This window comes from Colossoma macropomum, unplaced genomic scaffold (assembly GCF_904425465.1).
Source record: "Colossoma macropomum unplaced genomic scaffold, Colossoma_macropomum, whole genome shotgun sequence".
In the NCBI taxonomy this organism is placed as follows: Eukaryota; Metazoa; Chordata; class Actinopteri; order Characiformes; family Serrasalmidae; genus Colossoma; species Colossoma macropomum.
In genome coordinates this window covers 23841190-23863686 of record NW_023494800.1, presented here as the reverse complement: position 1 = coordinate 23863686, position 22497 = coordinate 23841190, and the positions used below count along the sequence as shown (strand labels likewise).

The 22497-nt window shown below is 39.9% G+C and overlaps 1 protein-coding gene across 4 annotated transcripts in view; it reads right to left on the bottom strand.

Annotated features, from left to right (window-relative positions):
• Positions 1 to 22497, bottom strand: part of dbn1 (drebrin 1) — an 83197-nt gene that overhangs the window by 21231 nt on the left and 39469 nt on the right. For 3 of the 4 annotated variants that reach the window (XM_036587448.1, XM_036587449.1, XM_036587450.1), the window contains exons 2-4: positions 8975 to 9030; positions 4498 to 4610; positions 1851 to 1925 (exon numbers count right to left, since the gene is read on the bottom strand). In XM_036587448.1, the coding sequence (XP_036443341.1) occupies positions 1851 to 1925; positions 4498 to 4610; positions 8975 to 9030 (244 nt within the window). Of the gene's footprint in view, positions 1 to 1850; positions 1926 to 4497; positions 4611 to 8974; positions 9031 to 13423; positions 13654 to 22497 lie in introns of those variants that run through there. The other variant, XM_036587451.1, reaches the window with a different exon arrangement.

The following is a 22497-nucleotide window of genomic DNA, read 5'->3' as shown; positions in this document are numbered from 1 at the left end:
CTATACCTTCACAGGCCAGTTAAAGGAAAAGGATTTATATTTAAAATTTTTATATTTTTAATTTTTTCTCATTTATTTGTGTGCAGCCATGAACATTGTTTAAAACTATTTTAAACCTTTATTAATAAGTTAGTTAAAAAAATACACTTAGAGGAACACAAGTTTGGGTCCCTGACGTTTTGCTGCGCTCCAGTCATTGCATGGATTTGTAAAATTTAGCAGCATCTTATTTCATTTATTGAAGGATTGATTAGCTTAATTGATTAGCGTATCGGATGGTAACTACAAATACTGGACTTCATCAAGGAGAGCTAAACAATGTATTGTTTACATGTTTATTTGTATTTATTCTAATGTTAGTTTCTTTTTGAACAAAGAAATGCTTACTGTCCAGATATATAGCGTTACATATAATTTTCTTTCTTTCTTTCTACCATGAAATACTTTTGCAGAGTATTGTATGTACCAAAAACACATTATAATGAATTTTTTTTGTAACTTTTTCATATCAGGGGAGTGAACTATATGGTCTGAAACTGTAAAAGTGTTTACATGGTACATCAAACTTTTTTCTTTTAAAAAATAAAATGTTGGGTTTCCATGATATGAGTCCTTTAAAACAAATCTGCTGCTGTGAATTCTCCCATTTCTACTACTCGGTGCCCATCATGTAAACTCAGACAGCAGCCTCTGCAGCCTCTCCAATTCCTTAGTCCATTCTTCTTTTCCCACAATCTCTCCATTTCTCTACCTCTGCTCATCCGTGCTCTCTCCTTTTCTCCCACCCACGCGTCCCCTGGCTGAAGAGACGGAGCACATAAAAGGCAGCACAGGCCGGCGTTCAGCTTTGCTGCGACCGCCAGACACCTCCGCCTCAATCACCCTGATGAGAGGCGCGTTAGTCATCCACAAGCGCTCTCTGCCACGTACTACAGCTGTTAGGTACCGTGGCCCCCCCCTCCATACATACACGCTTTGAGGTCCACCCACAGATTGTAGGAATTTACTCAGCTGCAAAAGCACAACTTGGAGATTCAAAAGACGGCTGAGTAATAATGGAATCATGCTGGCAAACAGTGCTGAGTGGAAAGTGCTACATTTAAAAGCGATACCTGGTCATGTCAATTTTGGGACATGTTCATAAAAAACATGACGAGACATTGGCGATATTAATAGATTCCATAAGAGAACATGACAAACTACTATAAATGACTGAGCGCAGTCTAAAGCTACGTCTATTGGAGAAGCATCAAAGGCTTTGGAAGTGGGCTGGAATATAGCCAATATAATGTTGAAGCAAAACTTTATGACACATGCTAATAACTTTTGCAATACTTCAGTGAAAAGCTATGGTATAAATGGTCAAAAGCACATATTATAGCTAAAACCATAAATCATAGTAGCAGCCATCTTAAAGCATGAACTTTATCTGTACTTTTGTCCATGTTAATAGATACCGGTATGTCATACAGTGTCAGAAACCACATAAGCAAAGAGATGCATTGCGATCCAATCACTCAAACCACTTTCTGAAATGATCATATGACCATATAACATTTGTAACATGAACATTAAAGCATCCTGCATTTCTGACAACATTAACAACTTTCCTAATCAACTGCATCATCACAGCAGTGATGAAAGAAGCTGCGTAGCTTCTTTCTTTGTCTTCTCTCATGTTTGATTACGAGCTGCATTAGTAATCCATGCAGTCTAAATATTTCTAACAGCCTTTAAGGCAGTAAAGTTCCAGGGTGGCCGCTAGAACTATATAAGGCTATACGCCTTGCAGTCCACTTATGATTGGATCATTTGAGATGAAATGTGAACAGGAACTGACTGAGGCTCACCTGGAAAAACTCGGCGATGGTGGCTACATGGCTGGCACAGGCACACTTCCTTGCATCAGGCACATCCTCCCCGACCTAACCACACATCATCACAGGAACAACACAGGAACGTTTTCATCAGCAAATTCCACATCCAAAAGAACAAGATGAACTAAAGGCCACCATAGCATCATAAGCAGCACAACTGTGGCTCCTTTTTTTATTAAACCACCCACGCCATTCATATAAACCCCAGATGATGAACCGGTTCTCAGTTCGCTTGGTTGGAAAATGTTGTAGTGATCCTTTATGGGCAGACAAAGTTAGGGTTTGGTTAAGATAGTTCGTGCCCTGGAATGTCTTGTTCTCATAGCTACTGTGTGGATGAACTTAAATGGGGAAAACTGCTTTCAAGTTATACTTTGTTGATCCATATTTAAGGAAATAAAGATCCATCTGGAAGCAGCACAGCATTACCAGCAGAGCAATGCTGCCTGGGGCAGTGGGTAGATAAGTGTCTTGTCCAATGGCACAACCAGGTGTACCCAGTCAGTCCTGGGATTTGAACCCACAACCTTCTGGTCCCTGGTTCATCTAGGCTAACGCCAAGATACCAGTTTCCCTGAAGAGGAATACTACAGCCTTCTTCATCCTAATCTTTACCTGCAGCAGCTGTGACATATTGTTGTTTATTTGAATAATTTTTATGTATTTCTCTGCATAAATAACAGAAAACTCAAACTCAGAACAAGTCAGTGGGCAGGTATGAATCCACTGGCTTCATGTATAAGTGTTTTCAGGAAAACAGAATATTACTGTCTGTGGTAAGCAACTGCATGCTACAGGATTGGAAAATAAAGTTACTCAAACCCCACCCCTCACCAGATTAAAGGACAAATGTATTTTTGTCCTATATAAATGCTTTTCATACTACTTAAATGTATTAAATTTAACTTTTTATTTTAATAACAAATATATTATAAAATGCGTTTTTAAAGACTATTTGAAACCTACCTGCTTTCTTTATTTGTGTATTGTTTTGCCTTTTTTGGCCTTCAGCCCATCACACACATTGCACTTTGGCCCCCCAAGACATAAACTACAAAGTCTCGTTCTTATAGCTGTGTGCGGGAGATCTAGTTAGAGGACAGAGCAGTTTGCAGGTGTAGACATGCAAATTTTTTATTCAGAGAGTTCGAGAGTAGATGTGAGAAATGTGTTTTTGTTTCTGTTGTTGTGGGTTATATCCTTACAATAGCTCATTAAACTGTGAATTTCAGATGGTTTGTGGTCTACCCTGAGCCTTTGTTTAACGAGGTCGAAACCATTTGTTATACTTTGAGCAAAAGGTAATCACCTTTCATTTTAAAAGAGAAAGAGAAAAATTAATATTTTTCATACAAGCAACCTGCACTAACAATTGAAATACATCAAGATCTTTTTGTCTTTAACAATACAGACAAAAGCAGTGCAGATTGTTATGATCAGCACCCATTCAAAACAGCATTGCTGACACAATGCAATCTGATTGCAGTGCCATACCCTCACAATGGCTACAATAGTAGTGGAAAAATACAGTAAATAATTTGGAACTGACAAAAAAATGTTTTGTTAACATATGCTCAGGTTCTGAATAGAACTTATTGTGTACTATATCATAATCTGCTGTACAAAGTGCAATAAACACTTATGATCTCTCTAAGGCTTTTATTAATCTTAAGACTTATTATTCAGTAACTACAAGCCTCAATTCCAAAATAGTTTCGACAGTACGTGAAATGCTAATAAAAACAGAAGGCAGTACATTTTTGACCTGTATTAAATCGAAAACAACAACATGATATGTCATGGTGTACTTTGTTTTTTCCAAAATTGATGGATAGAACATGTTTCAAAAATCAACACCTTTCATTTTAACGAGACTCAGTAATCGCTTTGGCGCTGAAAACACCAATTATTCAAGTTTTGAAAACAGATTTTTTTGCCAATCATCAGTTTTACAAGTCTTCAGCTATGCAAATGACCCACACTATGGACGCTAATACACCTCTATACCATGACAGACACTGGTGTATGAACTTTACACTGGTAACAATCTGGATAGTGCTTTACTTCTTTGACCTGGAGAAGCGCCCATTATTTCCACAAACAATTTGAAAGCTTGACTAGTAAGACCACAATACAAGTTTCCACTATGCATCCATTTCAAGTGAGCTTGAGCCCAGAGAAGTCAGCAGCGTTTCTGGATGTTGTTGACATTTGGTCCACTTACCATAGCGCAGTCTTAACTTGCATTTGTGGATGCAGTGACAAACCTTGTTTATTGACGAGTTCCTGATCCCACAGATTATTTCACCGACCACTCCAAAAATAGACCCTTGATTTCTCTGTAAGGTTTAAAGTCTGTGTCTGTACCCTCTGTCTGATTTAAGAACATCTGGGCTGAAACCGAGCGTACGCTTGTTAGTCTCTTCTGCCACTTTAGTTCTTCTCTTCTGTCTTTGCTGCTCTACGCAGCTGCACAGTGAGCTCTTGCTAACGGCTTGCAAAATGCTCCATCACTTAAAACAGGCCCTCAGCCTAAGGCAACAGAACACAGACACACATTCATAGCACACACAGACACTGGTGGAGCAGCAAAAGGGCAGTCGCTAGTAGCCCCACTCACCCAGTTGATGAGGATGTAGCGAGGCAGGCTGGCAGTGGGCTCCTTCAGGCTGCAGAAGCCATACATGATGCGGCTGCTGTCAAAGGTGACCGTGATTTCCTCCAGGCCTCCACCTGTCAATCAAGGGCAGAGATAGAGAAAGGCTCAGTCATGAAAAGGCAACTCTATTTGTTTTAAGCATCAGTGCGTTTATTGTGTTTGAAAACTGCATGTATTTTGATACAGTATTTTGACACACACTTCCAGTCTGAGCTCTACCTACAGTCAGGTGCTGAATTTCCCAGAGGTAACAGGAATTAGGTTACTTAATGAGGAATGAGTATCTGTTTCATTGAAAACCTGCAGGCACACTCTTTTGTATTACCTGGTTTCTGGAAATAGATGAAGTGTAGTCCTAGAATAAAATGAAATTTCATGGAGCATCCCCACTGACCGTGCATTATAGTTAGACATGCACAGATATGGAATTTCAGGGTTGATAATGAGAACTGAAAGTTAAGTCTTCATTACGAATGATAACAATAACCAATAATTTAGCTTTTTTGCATTTTAAAGGAGACATATTTTGCTCTTTTTTCAATTATATTATATATACACTAATAATTATTAAGTTCAGGTGTGTCAGCCACACCCATTGCTAACAGATGTATAAAATCAAGCACATAGTCATGTAATCTCCACAGACAAACACTGGCTGTAGAATGGATCATACTGAAGAGATGACTTTAAATGGTCATAGGATGCCACCTTTGCCACAAGATTGTTCTACCCTGCTAGATCTGCCCTGGTCAACTGTAAGTGCCATTATTGTGAAATGGAAGCTGGTGGTAGCAACAACAGCTCAGCCACGTAATGGTGGACTATGCAAACCCAAGGAGTGGGGCTGCCGAGTGCTGAAGCGTGTTTCCTCAGTCACTGCAGAATACCAAACTGCCTCTGGAAACAACATTAGCACAAGAACTGTGCATCAGGAGTTTCATGAAATGGGTTTCCAAGGCTAAGCAGCTGCACACAAGCCTAAGATCACTATGCACAATGCCAAGTGTCGGCCGGAGGGGTGTAAAGGGATGTGGACTTACTGGCACAGGGGAAATGTGTTCTCTAGAGGGATGAATTCACTATCTGACTGTTGGATGAATCTGGGTCTGGCGACTGCCAGTTCAACGCTACCTACTGGAATGCATAGTGTCAACAGTAAAAGATGAAGGTCTGGGGCTGTTTTTCTTTCTAGGCCCCTTAGTTCTAGTGAAAGGGTAAAGCCATTGTAGACAATTAAATGTTTCCAACTTTGCGGCAACAGTTTAGGGAAGGTCCTTTCCTGTTCCAGCATGATGGTGCCCCAGTGCACAAGGCAAAATCCATAAAGACATAGTTTGATGAGTTGTGGAGGTGTGGAGGAACTTCAGTGGCCTGCACAGAGCCCTGACCTCAACCCCACTGAACACCCACTGGGATGAAGTGGAATGTTGATTGTGAGCCAGGCCCTCTCGTCCAACATCAGTGTCTGATATCGCAAATGCTCTTTTGGTCACAAAATTCCCACAGACACACTACAAAATCTTATAGAAAGCACTCCTAGAAGAGTGGCTGCTGTCATAGCCGCAAAGGTGGAGCAACTCCATGTTAATGTCCATGGTTTTGAAACGGGATGTCCAACAAGCTCATGTGGGTGTGATGGTCAGGTATCCGCATATCATACAGTGTAGTTCGTTATGTGTGTTGAAAAACAACTGTGAAGTGTACCGAACAAATAAAACCTTTACGTATTCTTCATGGTAAGATGAAAAAAGGTCATTTTCTTATTGTATGCTAATCACCTTTGCTCTCATTGGCTGTGACAGTATGATTGGGTAAGGGGTGTCAACAATGGTTACAGCAGAGCACAGTATAGCGAAACCATACATGTTGGACTTTTTAAGCTTGTTGACGCTGACAGATACGGTCACTAACTCATGAGCATGCCAGCCAAGCATGTCGTTTACAAAGCAACGCGTAATGCAGAAACATTGTAATTCGTATTGTAAATATTTTTTCTAGTTAACATATTTGGCCACTGCTAAGATAATGCTATTTTCTGCTAGCATGGTAATGGTGATTTCAATGTTAATTAAATATCAGGTTAATGGTGGTTAATATTTGCATTTCATAGTGACTGCAGATAAAACACAGCCATTTGAAGCAACACTGTCTTTGCTTTGGATGTTGCAATGTGGATGCTGACTCTCCCGTTAAAATTTAAACTGAAATTCTTTCTCTCAATATTACTAGAGCCTGTTACCTATATGTTAAACTTACTTTAGTGAGGGCAGAATATTGTCCAATTAGGCCACAGAGAGTCTGATGACAGACAAAAGAGTGCTGAATCCAACATCAGTCACTAACACAGAAATGTAATGTTTGTGATCTGTGACATTACATCACTGTTTCACACTCCCTGCTAATCAGAGACATCTGTATGTGAAACGATGCGATGCTTCGATGGTGAAAGTATGAAGGCTGGGTGAGGGGCAGTGGTTATTGGAGTGTGACAGGTGTGACTGAGCAGTGAGCAGCCATTCTTAACAGCCTGTAGAATCATATGCTTATGTAAATGGAAAATACAGCAAAACAGCTTCACATTTCACAATTTCTTGGATGCGAGATACAGTGGTAGGTAATGTATTTGTGAAATGTCTATGAAAATGCAGTTTTGTTTATTATTTCTCCTTTAAAACAGTTTACACTATAATCTACATGCAGTGAAATGCAGTGACCGTAAGACCAAAGTGACTGTAACAGCTCTGAACGGATCACTGGTTACTTTTCCATAGATAAATCAGGCGTGATAATTATTGTAAACATTTACATATTTAGCAGATGCTCTCATGCAGAGCGTATTATAAAGGTGTCACAGTGTCAGCCTCTCTGTGGAGACTACATTAGGACTGTCCTTTTTGTGATTGGCTTACACTAGTTCCAGCTCCACTCTGGCTCCTTCCACTCTTAAACACACTCATCTGCAGTTAGTTAAAGGATTGACTAACTCAATATATACTCCATTGTTTGGATTTTCTCCTTGCCAGTTTCTGTTTTATCTGGCATCTTGACTCTTGCTTTTGTGTATTTCTGTTTTTCTCTTTACCTGCCTGCCTGTGTACCAACCCCTGCCTGCTATGATGACTATGAGTACTGGAAGCCCTCCCAAAATAAAGCTTCTGAGCACAAATATCCTGCCACCTCCCACTCATTAGAGTAAGCAAATGTAGTGTTAGGAGTTCTGCCCAAGCAAAAGGTATTATTGGTGTAGCAGCGACGTTCTGCTTGGAACTGAAGACCATAGTGAGGGCTATGGGGTTATCCACTACTCTATCCATTTCATTGAGGCTGGAAAAAAAAATCAGATATGTCCACCAAGAGTGATATATATCTGCAACAGTGCATGCGCAAACACGAACAGGGTGCCAGCTATCAGGTTTAATTATCATTTAATTATCAGCTGTAACTTCAATACTGGACTGATAATAATAATTACATTTTCCCATTTATTGACGAACACTATACCATGTATCCCTATTTATAATCACAGGCTAGGCATAGACTATATCAGGAAAACTGGCCAAGTAAGCTGGCCTCTTAAATAGCAGGCAACATCTGAAGCGGAAGGATCCACTGAGCTAATTATTAGAGCATAGATCTGGGTTAGTGATTTCCATTCAATTGCATTGGATACTTAAAAGCTCAATCAGAGCCAGACAGTCAGCACCAGACACAGGCCTCTGGCGGAAGATGGGGAGACAAGCACACTCCTCTGCTTGAACTAGTCTAGCGCACAGCCCATCCTCCAGCCTCAGACAAAAGAAGATTTTACAGAGGAAGCAGCTTCATTCCCTCAGCTCTCACTAATAATTAAATCTGATTTAAATATGAAGCAGGTAGATATAATTACGCTCCACTGAAACAAATAAGCATCTGTTATCGGCTCACTTGAAATAATGAATGGATCTCAACTGTGGTGCAATCTCACTCGAACCGTCTTCCCTGCTGACAACAATATGCCTTATTCGGAACGGTGGCCTTGGATCTCACCGGCTTTGCCCTGTTCAACTCCAGGCACTGAGCCATTAAAGTCATTATTGCTAAATTACAGGTTTGCTCTTCATGTACTGAAAGGAAAAGATGAGGCTCCACACAGTTTGATCTGATAGACCACAACACAGATAATGAGGTGGCATTTGCAGGGAAAATGGCAGCATGATCGAATATGGTTCGAAGGGTAAACTCTAATTCCTTCGGCTATTGACAACAGACAGTGGCCACTGAGTGCAATCATTTCAGGTTTATGTAGGCTATCCTCTATCACTATGCAGAATGGATTCCTAATGGCAGCCACAATTATGATAATTATGATGTGGCAAATTAGTGTTATCAATCACCACGACAGAGTTATGGATCACTGGAACATCTACATTAAGGTAAATTACTGTTGGAAACCACTTACCTCCTGATGACGCCAGTATCAGATCATTGCTGTTGTCTTCATATGTGTACAGGGCCCTGAAGAGCACAGAGAGAAGGCAAAACTTTTAGTTATGACTAATTATTTAATTTTTTACAGTTTCTTACACAATTGGCCCCTAAGCGCAAATGTAGTCGACTGACCAAGTTTAGTGTCTGCTGTTTGCTTCTGAAGTTTGTGGATATACACTTTCTTTGTAGCTCCACTAAAACTAAAGAAGCAAACCTCAGACATCAAACGTGTTGGCTGAATGACTATAGTTGGGCTAAGGGGAAAATTCTGGAAATTAGATTTTTTCCATATTTAACTGACCAGCTGGAAGCCACTGAGTAAAAGAAAATAACGCAGCCAAATTGCTAAAAACACAACCCTGCTTAAAAAAAAAAAAAACAGCATAGACCGGCATGAATTGCATGGTCTAAGCTGGTTTATGCTGGTCTAGTGCTGTTTTGGTGCTGGCTTAGCTGGTCACCCACCACAGTCATGCTGACTGACCAGTATACCTGCATCCCAAACACAACATATTCCAGACCACCACGTCAACTTCCATTGCTGCATCCAAAACACAGCATGTGCTGTTTTTACTGGTCACTAGCATATGAACTTTAATTGCTGCTGACCAGCACACCAGCTTCCAAAACACAATATATGCTGGTGACCAACCATGCTGGTCTATGCTGGTTTTTCTAGCAGGGAATACAACACAACTGCTCACAGAACACTGACTCTCCAGGCAGTGGCTCATCTAAACTTTTTCCAGAACATTTCCAAGCACAAAGTGACCCAGCATTGTGGCATTCTCTGCTTGGCTAAAAGGCTCAGAGATTTGTAGCTGCAGAGAAGAGCAGACTGGAATGCACTCTCCACCGAGGGCAAAAGCAGTACACTTTAGGTCAAGGGTGCTGTTGGCTCAGAGGAGAAAATGGCATTATCGTCTGTCATTGGAGAGCGTTGCGTGGGAGGGCGTGATACAGCACGGTGGCACTTGTTAGCGTTCTACCATTGCTGTTTTTAGGACCACATGGACACTCAGCTAAAGAGTCACTCCAATCACAATCCCATACAGCCACACAAATTTACAGAGATATTAACAAAGCATGACTGTTCTGATGAGATGCAGCCTAGCACAGCTTTGACGTTTCTGATGTCTTTCACGGAGGTAAATACGAGCATATTCTGGCGTCAGCTAATCTTGTTCTCCCATCACGGTGATAAAACGAGTGGGAGTGTGGTGCTACGCTACTGAGAACAACAAATGCAAGAACAGAAGGTCTAATGCCATAAGCAACAGTATGAAGCGGTGCGGAATGCAAATGGCTCCCTCCACCTCCCTGGTTCTACTGATAAGCAGGGTTTTTGCATACATCTACACGATGCAGACTGCATAGCAGAACTGGGTTAGCCCTGCTTGTATGTTTTTTGATGCATCATTGCAGCATAAATATACATAGATATGCATTTGTACTGATGTATGATACATAATGTATAAGTAAAACAGTTTCTCAAGCTCCCAGAAATCTAGCATGCTGTGATACAATCTACAGTGTTCATAAGAATTCAGGGGCATAATGCATTGGTCTGAACTGCGTTGATTTTGCCACGTTAAAATATGTTATAATTTATTATAATTTTAATGAATATATGGAGCTTCCAAGTAGCACAACTGTCCAATTGTTGGTCCTATTGTCAGGATTTCAAGCTCTGCAGTCGGAAGTCCAATAGAAAATATTTGGCCTCGCCGTCTCATTGGGTGGGTAGGGACGGCCCTCCTTCACCTCCTATCACTCAGTGTAATGCTAGACAATGTGGGCATCTGTTAACTGATGTAACAGATTTGGCAGTTAGTGTTCTCCTCCAAGCGCGTTGAGCTGTCCATTGATGTTAATGTTACCGTTTGAAAAGACCTGCCTTCACATATCTAGGATATCTTTAAGCTCATGGTAACCTTCATCTTCCCAGCTTGGTAGCATTGTGTGACAGTGGCGACTTAGCTAGCAGGTGGAACTGGCCATGATAAAATTGGGTAAAAATCTTTTTTTGTTTGGTATTTTAAAAAACCCTTAAAAAAGCTATTAGGATGTATTGCTTTTATTATTTAGATTTCACTCCCGTGTAAATTCTTTCACCTCACATTTGCATGGTTCTTTTTAATAACTCTGTACTAAAATAATCAAAACAAATTAAATAGTGGTGAAATTTAAGCTTTCATGGTGAACTGAATTGTTTTCTAAAGAATCATAATTAAATGGAATCGTTGATGGGTCAGAGATTTATATCCTTACATTGTTTGTAAGGATGTGGTGTCTTTCAAATGCAGTGTTTTTCTGGACTGACAGGGAGTTGGTTGATGTTAGTTAAATCTGTCTCTGCCTGCTCACCCTGCTCTCTCCTCTCCGAGAGGCCACAGGGAGAATACAGGCGATGCCAGCAGGGGATTTGGCTGCTGACAAATGACAAGCTCCAACATGGAGGGGCGGCGAACTGCCACCATCCTGCAGCCTGTCTCTATTCCACTGAGAGGCTTAAAAATGGCAACATGGAAAGGTCCAGCTCATCATGCGTGAGAGGGGTAGGGCCACTGCCCTCCTGTGGAACATCACGTCATGACAAAGAATCCTTGGAAAAATCAGAACATGGGGACATGGGCTCCTGCAGGTGGTTGACTATACCTGGCAGTAGCCAAGGAGAAAAGGGCAGCCAAGCAGCTGGGTGGTGCTGTCATCTCCAGCAAGTAAAGAGCCTGGGCAGATGGTGGTCTGAAAGAAAATGGAGGCTGGGAGGAGGGCGTCAGGAGAAGGTCAATGGAATTATTCTGGACATGCACTTCAGGTGGATGTGGGGTCGAATCCCCTTCACTCAGTCAGTGAGGTAAGTGTGCAAGGGGCGTGACATCGGCAGAGTAGGGTTGATATTTTCAGATCTTTTGATGAACATATCCGTGCTCTGCAGAACAAATGTATTCTTTTGTAGCAATTGTCAGACAACCTTCACAAAAAAAAAAATCTAATTTTGTAGTGCACTACCTAAATTATTCATCAGACCACTGCTTACAGAGTTACTGCATAACGCTGAGGTTCCGGTTCAAAATGCTACCCTACCATGCCGGACTATGTTGTTTTAGCTGATTGAAGGCAGGCTTTCATTGGCTAATTTTATAGCTATCGACATAGACTTTGCCACCAACATCAGCTCAATTACACCCAATCTAACACTGTGATGTTATGCTTCCTGATTAGGTTGAATTGGTTTTTTGTAATTCTCTGTAGTGCTTGACCAGCCTTGCAACAGTTAAGAGCGCATTTGGGGATGGAGCATGGATAGGTCAACTCCACCAATACTTCACTCTCATAGTCTTTAGTTAAAAATAAAGCCAAAGATCTAATAAATAGTCAGTGCTATAGTAAACAGTGAAGATCACATATATCCATACTGCAGAGTAGGTGGTAAAACCCGACTGATATATCGGTTGACTGATACAATTCAGATTGAATGCAACCATTCAGAGTTTTATCGGTCTTGATAATGAGCTTCTGTTTTGGTTGCAGCCTCACTGGGAATGAAACTTCCATCTCCTGACGACAGCAATACAAGCTGAACTAGCAAATAGTTAAAATAACAAAATCTTTAAAATGCATCCAAATAATCCTTAACACAGAGGTGGGCAATATGACCAAAATGTAATATCACAACACTTTAAACTTCTCATGATACACAATTTGATATGATTTATATTTTTCTGAAATCTGACACTGGAAGAGACAAAGTAGTGCCACATTTAAAAATACTATCAAAAGATACGAATATAATGACTTTTATTCCATATTTATTCCGTGTTTTTTAAGTTTTAAGTTTTTTAAGTAAGCGGTATTATGACATACTGTTATGTCACTTATCGCAGTAACTTTAACATGAGAATAACAAGACAAAATATCACTTATCATAAAACACATGAACTAATGAAAATGAAGGAAAGTAAGAGAATGACAGTCACTGCAGTCTAAACAATCATATCCATCATATTTAACTAAAACTACTGGAGTAAAATCAAAATCTAAAATGTAATTTTTTATATATCATATTATCAGCCCCCTAAAATCAGTATCTGTATTAACCTATGAAATCTTTACAAATCTTTTTTTAAAAAAAAGAAGTTTTCAGTCACCAGCTCTTCAGAAAAATACAGGTTAAACTGTCCATTGTTGCAACAAATTTTAGCATTGGGGTAACATGTTGCAACCCCCAAATCCTGTAGGTGAAGAAGCTTATTATACAGTTGATAATATCAAGACTTCATTTTCAAAATATACTATAAAGTATTCAGGAATTTATAGTAAAATTTTATAGAATGATTCAGTAAATTCTTCAGTAACTACTATGAAACTAATATGTAAGATATGTAGTTATGAGAGTGTTGAAATAAATTCCACATACTTTTAGCATGCTGATCACCAACTGCATGACTTGGAAATACGGTAAAAATTTGGAAGTTACATCAAGCCACAAAAGCGTGCAAAACTAAAGTGCTGTTGTGACCTCTTCAACCACAAAAATAACCTTCTGCTCGGCCCAAACAGTCCCCTGTGGTACTGAATTAATCTGTTCCTCCTGCCTCACCTTGTCCTGGCTCCTTCCTCTCTACCTTGTTAATCATCTGCAGCCATGGCCCTGAGGGGGGAGCCTCTCTCACCAACCAAATATGACCCTTCCCATCAGGCCCTCAGCCTGAGTCAACCATTAGCTCATTCCTGGTCTGTCCTGCAGTCATCATGGCCAGCGCCCAGCAGGGCGACCGGCTGAAGAAGCCATGAGGAAAACCAAACACGAGAGAACGTTAGCGAAAGAGAGAACGGCAGAGGTGAATGTGAGCCAAAAGATACGGGGAAACTATTATAAAAAACAATACGGGAGATGAAGAACGGCAACTTGGCGAGCAGGATAGAGAATGTGAGAGAGAGATAAAGACAGAAGGAGGGGCAGCATTTTCTGTTGTAGCGCTATAAATAATTCCTCTTTAAAGCAGACTCTTTTTATTATTCATAAAAGACTCTCATGACCTAGAAATGCAGCTCAGAACGGCGGTGGGCCCAGAGTGCGGCTGAGGGGGCGCCAGTATGTGCAGGCCAGCGAGCGGGGGGCCTCCTCCATTGTGTCACAGGGTGGGAATGATGCTAACAAGCTCTCAATAGCCACGCTAATTAGTCTGTTCCCTACTACACAGTAAGCTTTAGAGATGCCCCTCTACGAAGCTGCAGCAACACTTCAGACCTGCCACTGAAAAGACATGAGCGAGGATGGAGACGTGAACTGTGCGAGAAAATACACCGTCTCTGAAAAGTTTGGGAATTTTGAGAATGATGTTTGATTTTTAATGTTTTGTTAACATACAAAAGGTAAGACTTGGGGTAGGCCTGTATTTCACTCTGAACACTCTTCCTTAGTATGATGAAAGGGTTTTAATAAATCATTTGATGTTCTTTGTTTCTGCAACAAAAACTATTGATAAAAACATATAGTGTAAATCTTTTGGCTCAGAGGTGCTTTAAACCTGTCAAACCAAGTGTCCTGCTGGAGATCAATTCTGAGAACTTCAACTACTTTAAATTTGATGCCAGAGGAATTACGGTGCATGAACGCCCACGTTGACCAGAGTAAAACGTGTAAAATCTGAGCTTTCTTTGTGCTACCATGTTTTCTATCACTGTATAAAAGATGCACAAAGCTTTCTTGCTTGTTGGATGCACTGTTTTCCCCAGGCAAGCTCATTCAGAGCACAATTCAGATCAGTAAGCACTTACTATTAAATGGTTTAATCAGAATAATGATAAAATGCGTATCATGTGTGACTTCTATTCCCATTCATGTGATTTTTTTCTTTTGTAAAAAAGTCGTTTTTTTACACAAACTGAATAAAAATCCGCAAATGTTCAGATTTGTTATATCAGATTCTTTAGATATCAAAATAAATGCTACAAAAATGTATCAACACAGCAGAATAAATGGCAGTAAATAGCCACTTTTTTGCTTCAGCCTTAAAGCAGTAAGCAGCTGAAAGGTCTGTGTGTGCTGACATCAGAACAATACTCTTAAAAAATAAAGCTGGCCAAAAGCCACAGAAGAACCTCTTCTGGCTACCTAAAGCAGTAGTTCTCAAACTGGGAGCTGTGGCCCCCTGGGGGACTCCAGGGAGGCGTCAAGGGGGTCGCAGAAAAGTCTCAGAAGTTGTATCTCTACTTAGAAAGTTTTCATTTTGTCAGTTTATTCAATCTGCTTCTGTCATATTTAAAAATATGGTGCTTGTTTAAAAATGAAAGATATTATTAAGCACTATTGAAATGAAATGTGCCAATCAATCACAATTCACAGTCATACCTCATTCACCAAATAACATATAACGTCATTAAACAGGGCCGAGGGTGGCCACAGTGGCACCTACTATCCACAGAGTACAAAAGTTTGAGAACTGTTGCCCTAAAGAACGTCTTGTTGGACGGTTCTTTAAACAAGCATGTTTGTAAAATAAAGTTAAAACCATATTAAAGTTAAAAGAACCACCATATAATGGTCAATCAATTCAATGATTTTTTTCATGGAACCACACATCCAAGACAGACTTAACACATTAACGACTAAGCAAGGAAGCCAAAGCAATCAAACCTTTCCCAAGTATTGCCTACAGTCTTGCAATCTAACAACACAAGTCAAGGCCCATTTAGGACCTCTATTCTTGAAAGTGAGGGGGATAAGCATTATTCCTATGGCAGCACTGTCACAAATAGTCTTCTGTTTCTCTCAGAATTATCCTACGTGGTCTTTAATGTGTTAAGTTACTGCAAACAGAACATGCTCATTTGTATTCTAAACAGTTAAGTATGTTATGTATAAAACAGTTATACATTTTCGAAAAGCTAGGTCTTCCCAAACTTTTGACCGGCAGGGTATTCATCTTTTCTCGTTACTAATTACGCCACGGACACGGAGGTGCGTACGAACAGGAGCCACGGTGAGAGGAAGGAACAAGGGACCAGTCAAACTGGCAGCTCGAAAATTAGTTCCATTCGGTGCCTCCCAACTCATTTTCGACCATGTCATCTACAATTACTCCGCCGTTTGCCTAAGCATCATCTACTAATCCGATTGTCTCTCAGAGGGTCGCCGTGTCCAATCTGTCCTATATCCGTGACGGAGCGTTTTTTTTTCCAGGAAGCCAAAGCAATCAAACATTTCCCAAGTATTGCCTACAGTGTTGCAAACTAAAACCACATGCCAAATACATCTTGTATTAATGAAAAATGAGGCATTTCTTGTCTGAGTGGTTGCATATGTCCCTTTCAGCAGAGCAGGTATTATCTGCACTTGTACAGCATTTGTAAGGGATAAAACAGGGAGTATTCAGATATTCAGGTAAGAAGGGACGTTTTATTCAATTGTAGCTGATGTCACTTATGTACTCTTTCCAACTGAGATGCACTGCAAATAGGGGGAAATGTAATAAAAGAATGGCTTTGTCATTCAAGGCCTGTGACATGCATGTCCAATATTACCCAACACAATACTCCATCTTACCTTGTGTCCCACAATACCGCATCCAACCTACTATTTATCAACATGTAGTGCATAAAACTGTAACGGTTAGTTTTCCATTAGTTTAATATGAATCCACATGGTAACCAGGTCAAGCCCCACTGGTGCTCAGTGAATTGACCATTGCAGTGAAAGCGTAAGAGGAAGGAAAAGTACTTACTGATGTTATTCATTATTGGAGGGCCTCCAAGGACAAATGCATGAGCGTCCACCCTGTTGCTGAAATAATAACCTGATTTCATAGACTGATGAAATCAGGTTATTATTTTGAGTGCAATCCCACACATCCAACAGCAGGACCAGAGCAAAGGTGTTCACTAGAAGGCAATTTGAAACAAACCTATATGGACAAATATCAATGTTGTATGTTTTACGATACATCGTTTAAAGCTGAGTATCAAATCTAACCTTCACTGGCTGAGTTTTTTACAGCTTTTAAACACAAATTAGATTTTACTGACTATAAAACAGCTGTTGCTTTGCAAGCAAGCAAACTTTTACATGCTGACTACCCAACAACTGGAACAAACAGGCACACACACCTCTGCCATCATACTGTAATTCACTTTACTGCACCTCCATGTAAACAGCACAGCTCAGCAGAATGACCTGCCTCCAAAGAATCTATCTAATTAAAATCTCTGATGCCCCGCGATGTGATTGTATTAAAGGAGACGGACACAAACAGAACAGGAAAAGTTCCTCTCTTTTAAACAGGCCCATCTTACCAAATCTTTTAGGCACTAATTGAATTGTTCTGTGATGCAGCTGATTTGAAAGTGAACAAGATGCCATTAAAGATTCATTTCGGAAGAGCTGAAACAGCAGCACCGTCACGACTAGCCAGAGCTCAAGTGTTCAGTTTCTCTACGGAAGCAGTGTGAACACACACACACACACACACACACATATATATATACATACATATACACACATATAGATATATATTTATATGAAATCTTTTTTTCACTTCCTGTTCACAGAATTCTTAAAAATAACATCTAAAAATACTTTTTGGCAAATAGTTTATAGTGTTATATATAAATCCTCTCTGTATGGGTTATTGTACAGTACATAACTAAAAATATGAATATAGAAAGTGACTACAAGCAGAACGCTAATGCGCTAATGTACTGGGAGAAACTTGTTTACATAAAATAACCTTTTTACATAAAAGGATTTAAACATTATCAACTATTTGCAAACAAGTGTTTTCACACATTATTATTTTGTCACGTTATCTGATTAGATTTGATCTCCATCCTGAAATATGAATTCTAAATATTTTTATTACTTAATTCATACAGCGTTCTCAGTGATTTTGGAATTACAGCTTTCTAGTGTCCTACTAATTATCTGCAGTTTAGTCGAACAGGACCAGCACTTCCAGCACAGAATCGTTTTATACGTGTCTGCTATCAAATCGGCTTTATTTCACTGAAAACAGCGATTCCGAGCCCGTGAGCGCTCCTGAGCGGCCGAGTCACGATTTCAGAATGAACGTGTGTGTCCGCGCCGCTAGAGGGCAGCTGTGAGTCATGTGCGCTTATTCCAGCTTCTGGCCGTTCATCCTTCGGAGCCTTAGAGTAAGCAGCCGAGGCTAGCTCACCATTTATTTATTTACTGCCCAACAAGGTGAGGATAGAGTCAATAAGCACTTTTAAACCATAACCAAGTACGTTATGCTGTAAACCAGCGTGTGTTTTGATGTGTTAATCGCTATTTTTAGAATTTGGTAGGTTTGCACAGTCGCTAAGCTAATGTTGTTAGCTAGCATTTTTGTTAGCGGATACAAAACGAGCGGTTGTAAGCTAATATTTCCACTCTCAAGACTAGAAGACAAGCATTGCTTGACTGACTTATCTACAAGTGTAGACGTTTATGGTGTAGATAAGTGCAGTGTGGTGTATTATTTTAATTTGTTTTCATACAGTTTAGTAACTAGTAAGGTTAGGTTTAGCTCACGCTAGCTAGTGCTAGCCGATTCATTCCTTGTTTATAAGACTAATCTGTTTTTATGAAGGCAAAGGAGGCAAGAAAAGGAGAAGAAAGGCTACTGCCTCATCTTTAAGCAAAAAAGTAAGTGTAGCTGTGTGACATCCGTGTCTTTATAAAATGTTGAGTAGCAGTGCTAACAGTTACACTTTTCTTAATTAGTAGGTTTCTACAATGTAGGCGTTTCTCAGTCGTAGTGTGTTTTTGGGTTCTCGTAAACTCCCTTGACCTCATCTTCCCCCAGTCAAGTTCAAACTGCAAATCCTGAAAAACTGGTGTATGGAGTGTGGTTGAAATCCTGGATGTGTTCTTGATCTGACTCGAAGACCAAACCCAAAATACTAAGCACATCGATTGGGGTCTGGCCAAGGCCAAAGAGAGGTAATTAAAAGTCCAGTAACTCCATGTGATAATGAGATGGAGGAGGAGACGACATTGTTCTTGAAGCTACAAACTGTGCTACATGGAAAAGGCAATTATAAAACTTTCAATTTAATCTAACATCTGTCCTTAGAGGCTGCATCAGTGAAATAATGAGCTGGTGTGAGTTAGCCTTTGGCTTTATTTTAGTATTGCAAAACAACATATTTTTCAGATAAGCAGTAATATCACATTCTATTTAGATGTTTTATACAAAAGCATTTTTGTTCTCTGTTCTTGTGTTTGTTCTTGCAACAGAACTTGGCTCGATGGTTCTTCCCAGGAATGCAAGACTGTTTAGAAACTTTCGGAAACCTTGAGGTCTCCTGTTTGCCTCCTCTTGTAACAAACTATTGTTCCCTTGAAAGTACATATTCCTGTATTATAATGTATGTGGTCTTTTAGCACTGCTGCTCAGTGACCTCTGACGTAGCAGTATCAAAAACTGACTGCCTTGTGGCAGCAATCGGGCCTTTTTGTTTACAAATGGAATATTACTCAATCACTGCCTGTCACATGCTGATCATGTGGCTTTTGATGACATTGAAATAGGGCATGACCTTTATGATGTTGACTTGACCAGGGTAGAAAAGAAAAGAAAGCTTTTTTTTAAAAGCTCATGAACTTGTAAACGGAGAGTTCTCGTTACACTTCATACCTGCTGCTGAAACACCGTCCAACGTTACAAGGCACAGGGAAAGATGGTCATAACGATCTTCTGTTATATTGAATGTTAAACAAATTTTACAGAGATCACCCTTCATTTTTTAAATTTCCATTAAATACAAGTTCACAACAACTAAATTTTTCAGTATTTAGTTTCAGTATTTAGTGTGCCCCCCCCTTTGTTTTTTTTACAGCTTCCATTCTTTTTAGGAGATTTGCTTTCAGTTTTTCAAAGAAATTTACATGAATATTTTTCAGCAACTCTAAAGTTCAATCTTAGAAGTTGGTTGCATTTTCTGCTTCTCATGAACCAAATAATCCCAAACACACTGAATGAGCTGTGGGCTCTGGGGTGACCAGTTCATTTTTCTGAGAACACCAGCAGCATCTGTGTTTACTTGGTAGCTAACACTAGTTGTACTGTTGAATCAATACACCATGAACACTGTTGTGTGTGCACAATCACACAAATGTCTGCAGTTACACAGAATTATGTGTAGAGTTAAGCAAAGCTGTGTTCCTTGTGTGACAGTATAAGCAAAATAAAACACCTGCATGCACGCTAAAAAGCTAGACTTAGCAACAAACAGCTAACAAATGAACAAACATTACTCAGTGCTTCCCCTTTAAACATGTTAGAGCACCAAGCTGGAACTTTTTGTTTTCATAAGCCCCATGATGTCTCTCAACTAATGTGTTTACTGCTTTCTTTTCTTTACATTTGTTTGTCTCAACCCAACACAACCAATGACTGTGGAAGACGAATGCAGTCCGTTTAAATAGCTGCGATTATCTCAAATAATTGCGATTAGGTGATTATGTAATAATTGTGACAGGACTATCTGATGGTGAGTGTTGGTGGTGGTCTTGCACAGCTGTTAGGTGTCCCATTTTCTATATTTTTTTAACTCCAGTTTTGGACAATCTTGTTTTTTAAACTTAAGTTTATTTCACATTTTCTCCTTTCTTATGTAATCAGATTATTTTATATCCAATCTCCTCAGAAACGTCCTCCTGAAAAATGAATAACTTGCACTTAATTGCCATTTTGTTATTAAATGAAGGGAGGTCTTTGATTTTTGCACACTACTTTATAATAAAATAACGGCAGTTTTGTTGTATAATCCAAGTCTATAATGTTGACATCTGAACAGGAAATTGATTTGGTTTCACTTCACTATTGTCGCTGCGTATGTCAAATAAACAAGACTAAAGATCCAAAATGCCACTGATAGACTGTTTTAGCGAGAGAAGGAAAGAAAAAACAAAGGCACAGTGTGATATAGATGGAAGAAGAGATTGAGTCACCTGCTTTCACTCGGAGCGAAAAACCTGGCAGCACCGACACTGGAACGCCCAGAGATGGGCACACAGCATAATTAGCACATTGCACACGTGCTGCTTTTGATGTGCCGAAGAAGAAAAAGCATGTTTTAATTGCAGCAGAAAGTGGGAGAGAGAGGAGCGGAGGCTCATTAAAGGAAAAGGTTGCATGCATTTTAAACAGGAGAGACTTAAAGTAGAAAAGGTGTGTGAGAAGAGTATAACGGTTAAACTGTGGATTGAACAGCGGCAAACTGTTGTTTGATGAGGAAACCGAACCGTCGGTAGAAAAAAATGACCCCTGTCCTCTGTCCTGACGAGAGTTCATCTCCAGCTCTAAAGCCAGATGTTCACACAAATACTCTATACAGCCCTGAACCGTGCACAGCTTTTCAGATAAGAGAGTGATGTAACAGAGAGATGATGAGGGTCAGAGAGAGAGAAAGAGAGGTAGCAAGCAAGTGAGAAAGAGAGAGACAGCACATTAAAGAAAAAAATTGACAGCATAGAGTGAGAAAGAGAAAAAAGCTGCATCTTACTGCATGGAAATGAGAGGGAGAGGGAGAGGGAGAGCAAGTGCTGACATTTCAAAATGGTGCAGAGATGCACTCAGGAGAGCCCTTACACAGTAGTGTAGAGCAGCTTCTGCACCACTACACAACAATTCACCAACTCCAACAACCAGCAACATTTGTGTTTTCTGCCTTTACTGCCTGCCAAGTAGTCTCTCAGCAGCCTGTAGGGCCTGCCATACTACTCTCATAGCCCTGTGAATGGAATGCACATTGCCATCGTGAGTTTGTGGGCGTGTGGTTTTTAATTACAGCATGTTATTTGCTGTCAGGACATGAGTTCCACCAAAAAAGGTGTATCGCAAAAGCAAATCTCAAATAAGCAGAAGGTGGTGAGTGGGAGAGTAAGTATTGGTTGTGCCTGAGGAGGGTACACAGCAGGGCTGTCACGATACGCCAAGTTTGACAGATACCAAGTGTAGCAGCAAAATGGTCAATACCAAAATGATGCTGTGGCAAAAAATAAATCCAATAAATCTAGAATACTTATTAGACTGAACACAGAAAAAATATTTAAATTGTTACTGCTTAAAGGGACACTGACCAAAAAGCTACAGCTATTGTATACATGCTTACGTGCCTCTTACAGCAGTGAGAGTACTGAGATACTCCAGTTTAAAGACTAGGAAAATCCCCTTCTGATGATGCATCTTGAAGCAGGGAGGAACTTTTAAAATGCAGCAACTACTTTGGTTTTTATTGTATAGAAGATCTCCTGCTGACCCAATATCAATGTATAACTGCAGTAACTGTCTTTAAATCATCCTTATAATGGAGAGAGTAGATTACGCAAATGACAGAAATTACTTGCTAACATTATCTTTTAGCTTGATCAGGAGGACAACAAACTAAAAGCTAATGTTATCAAGGTACCTGGCTATCTGGATACTTTTTTGTATAATGTATTTTGCAGAATGTATGCTGGGTATTGTAGTGTGAGAACACTGA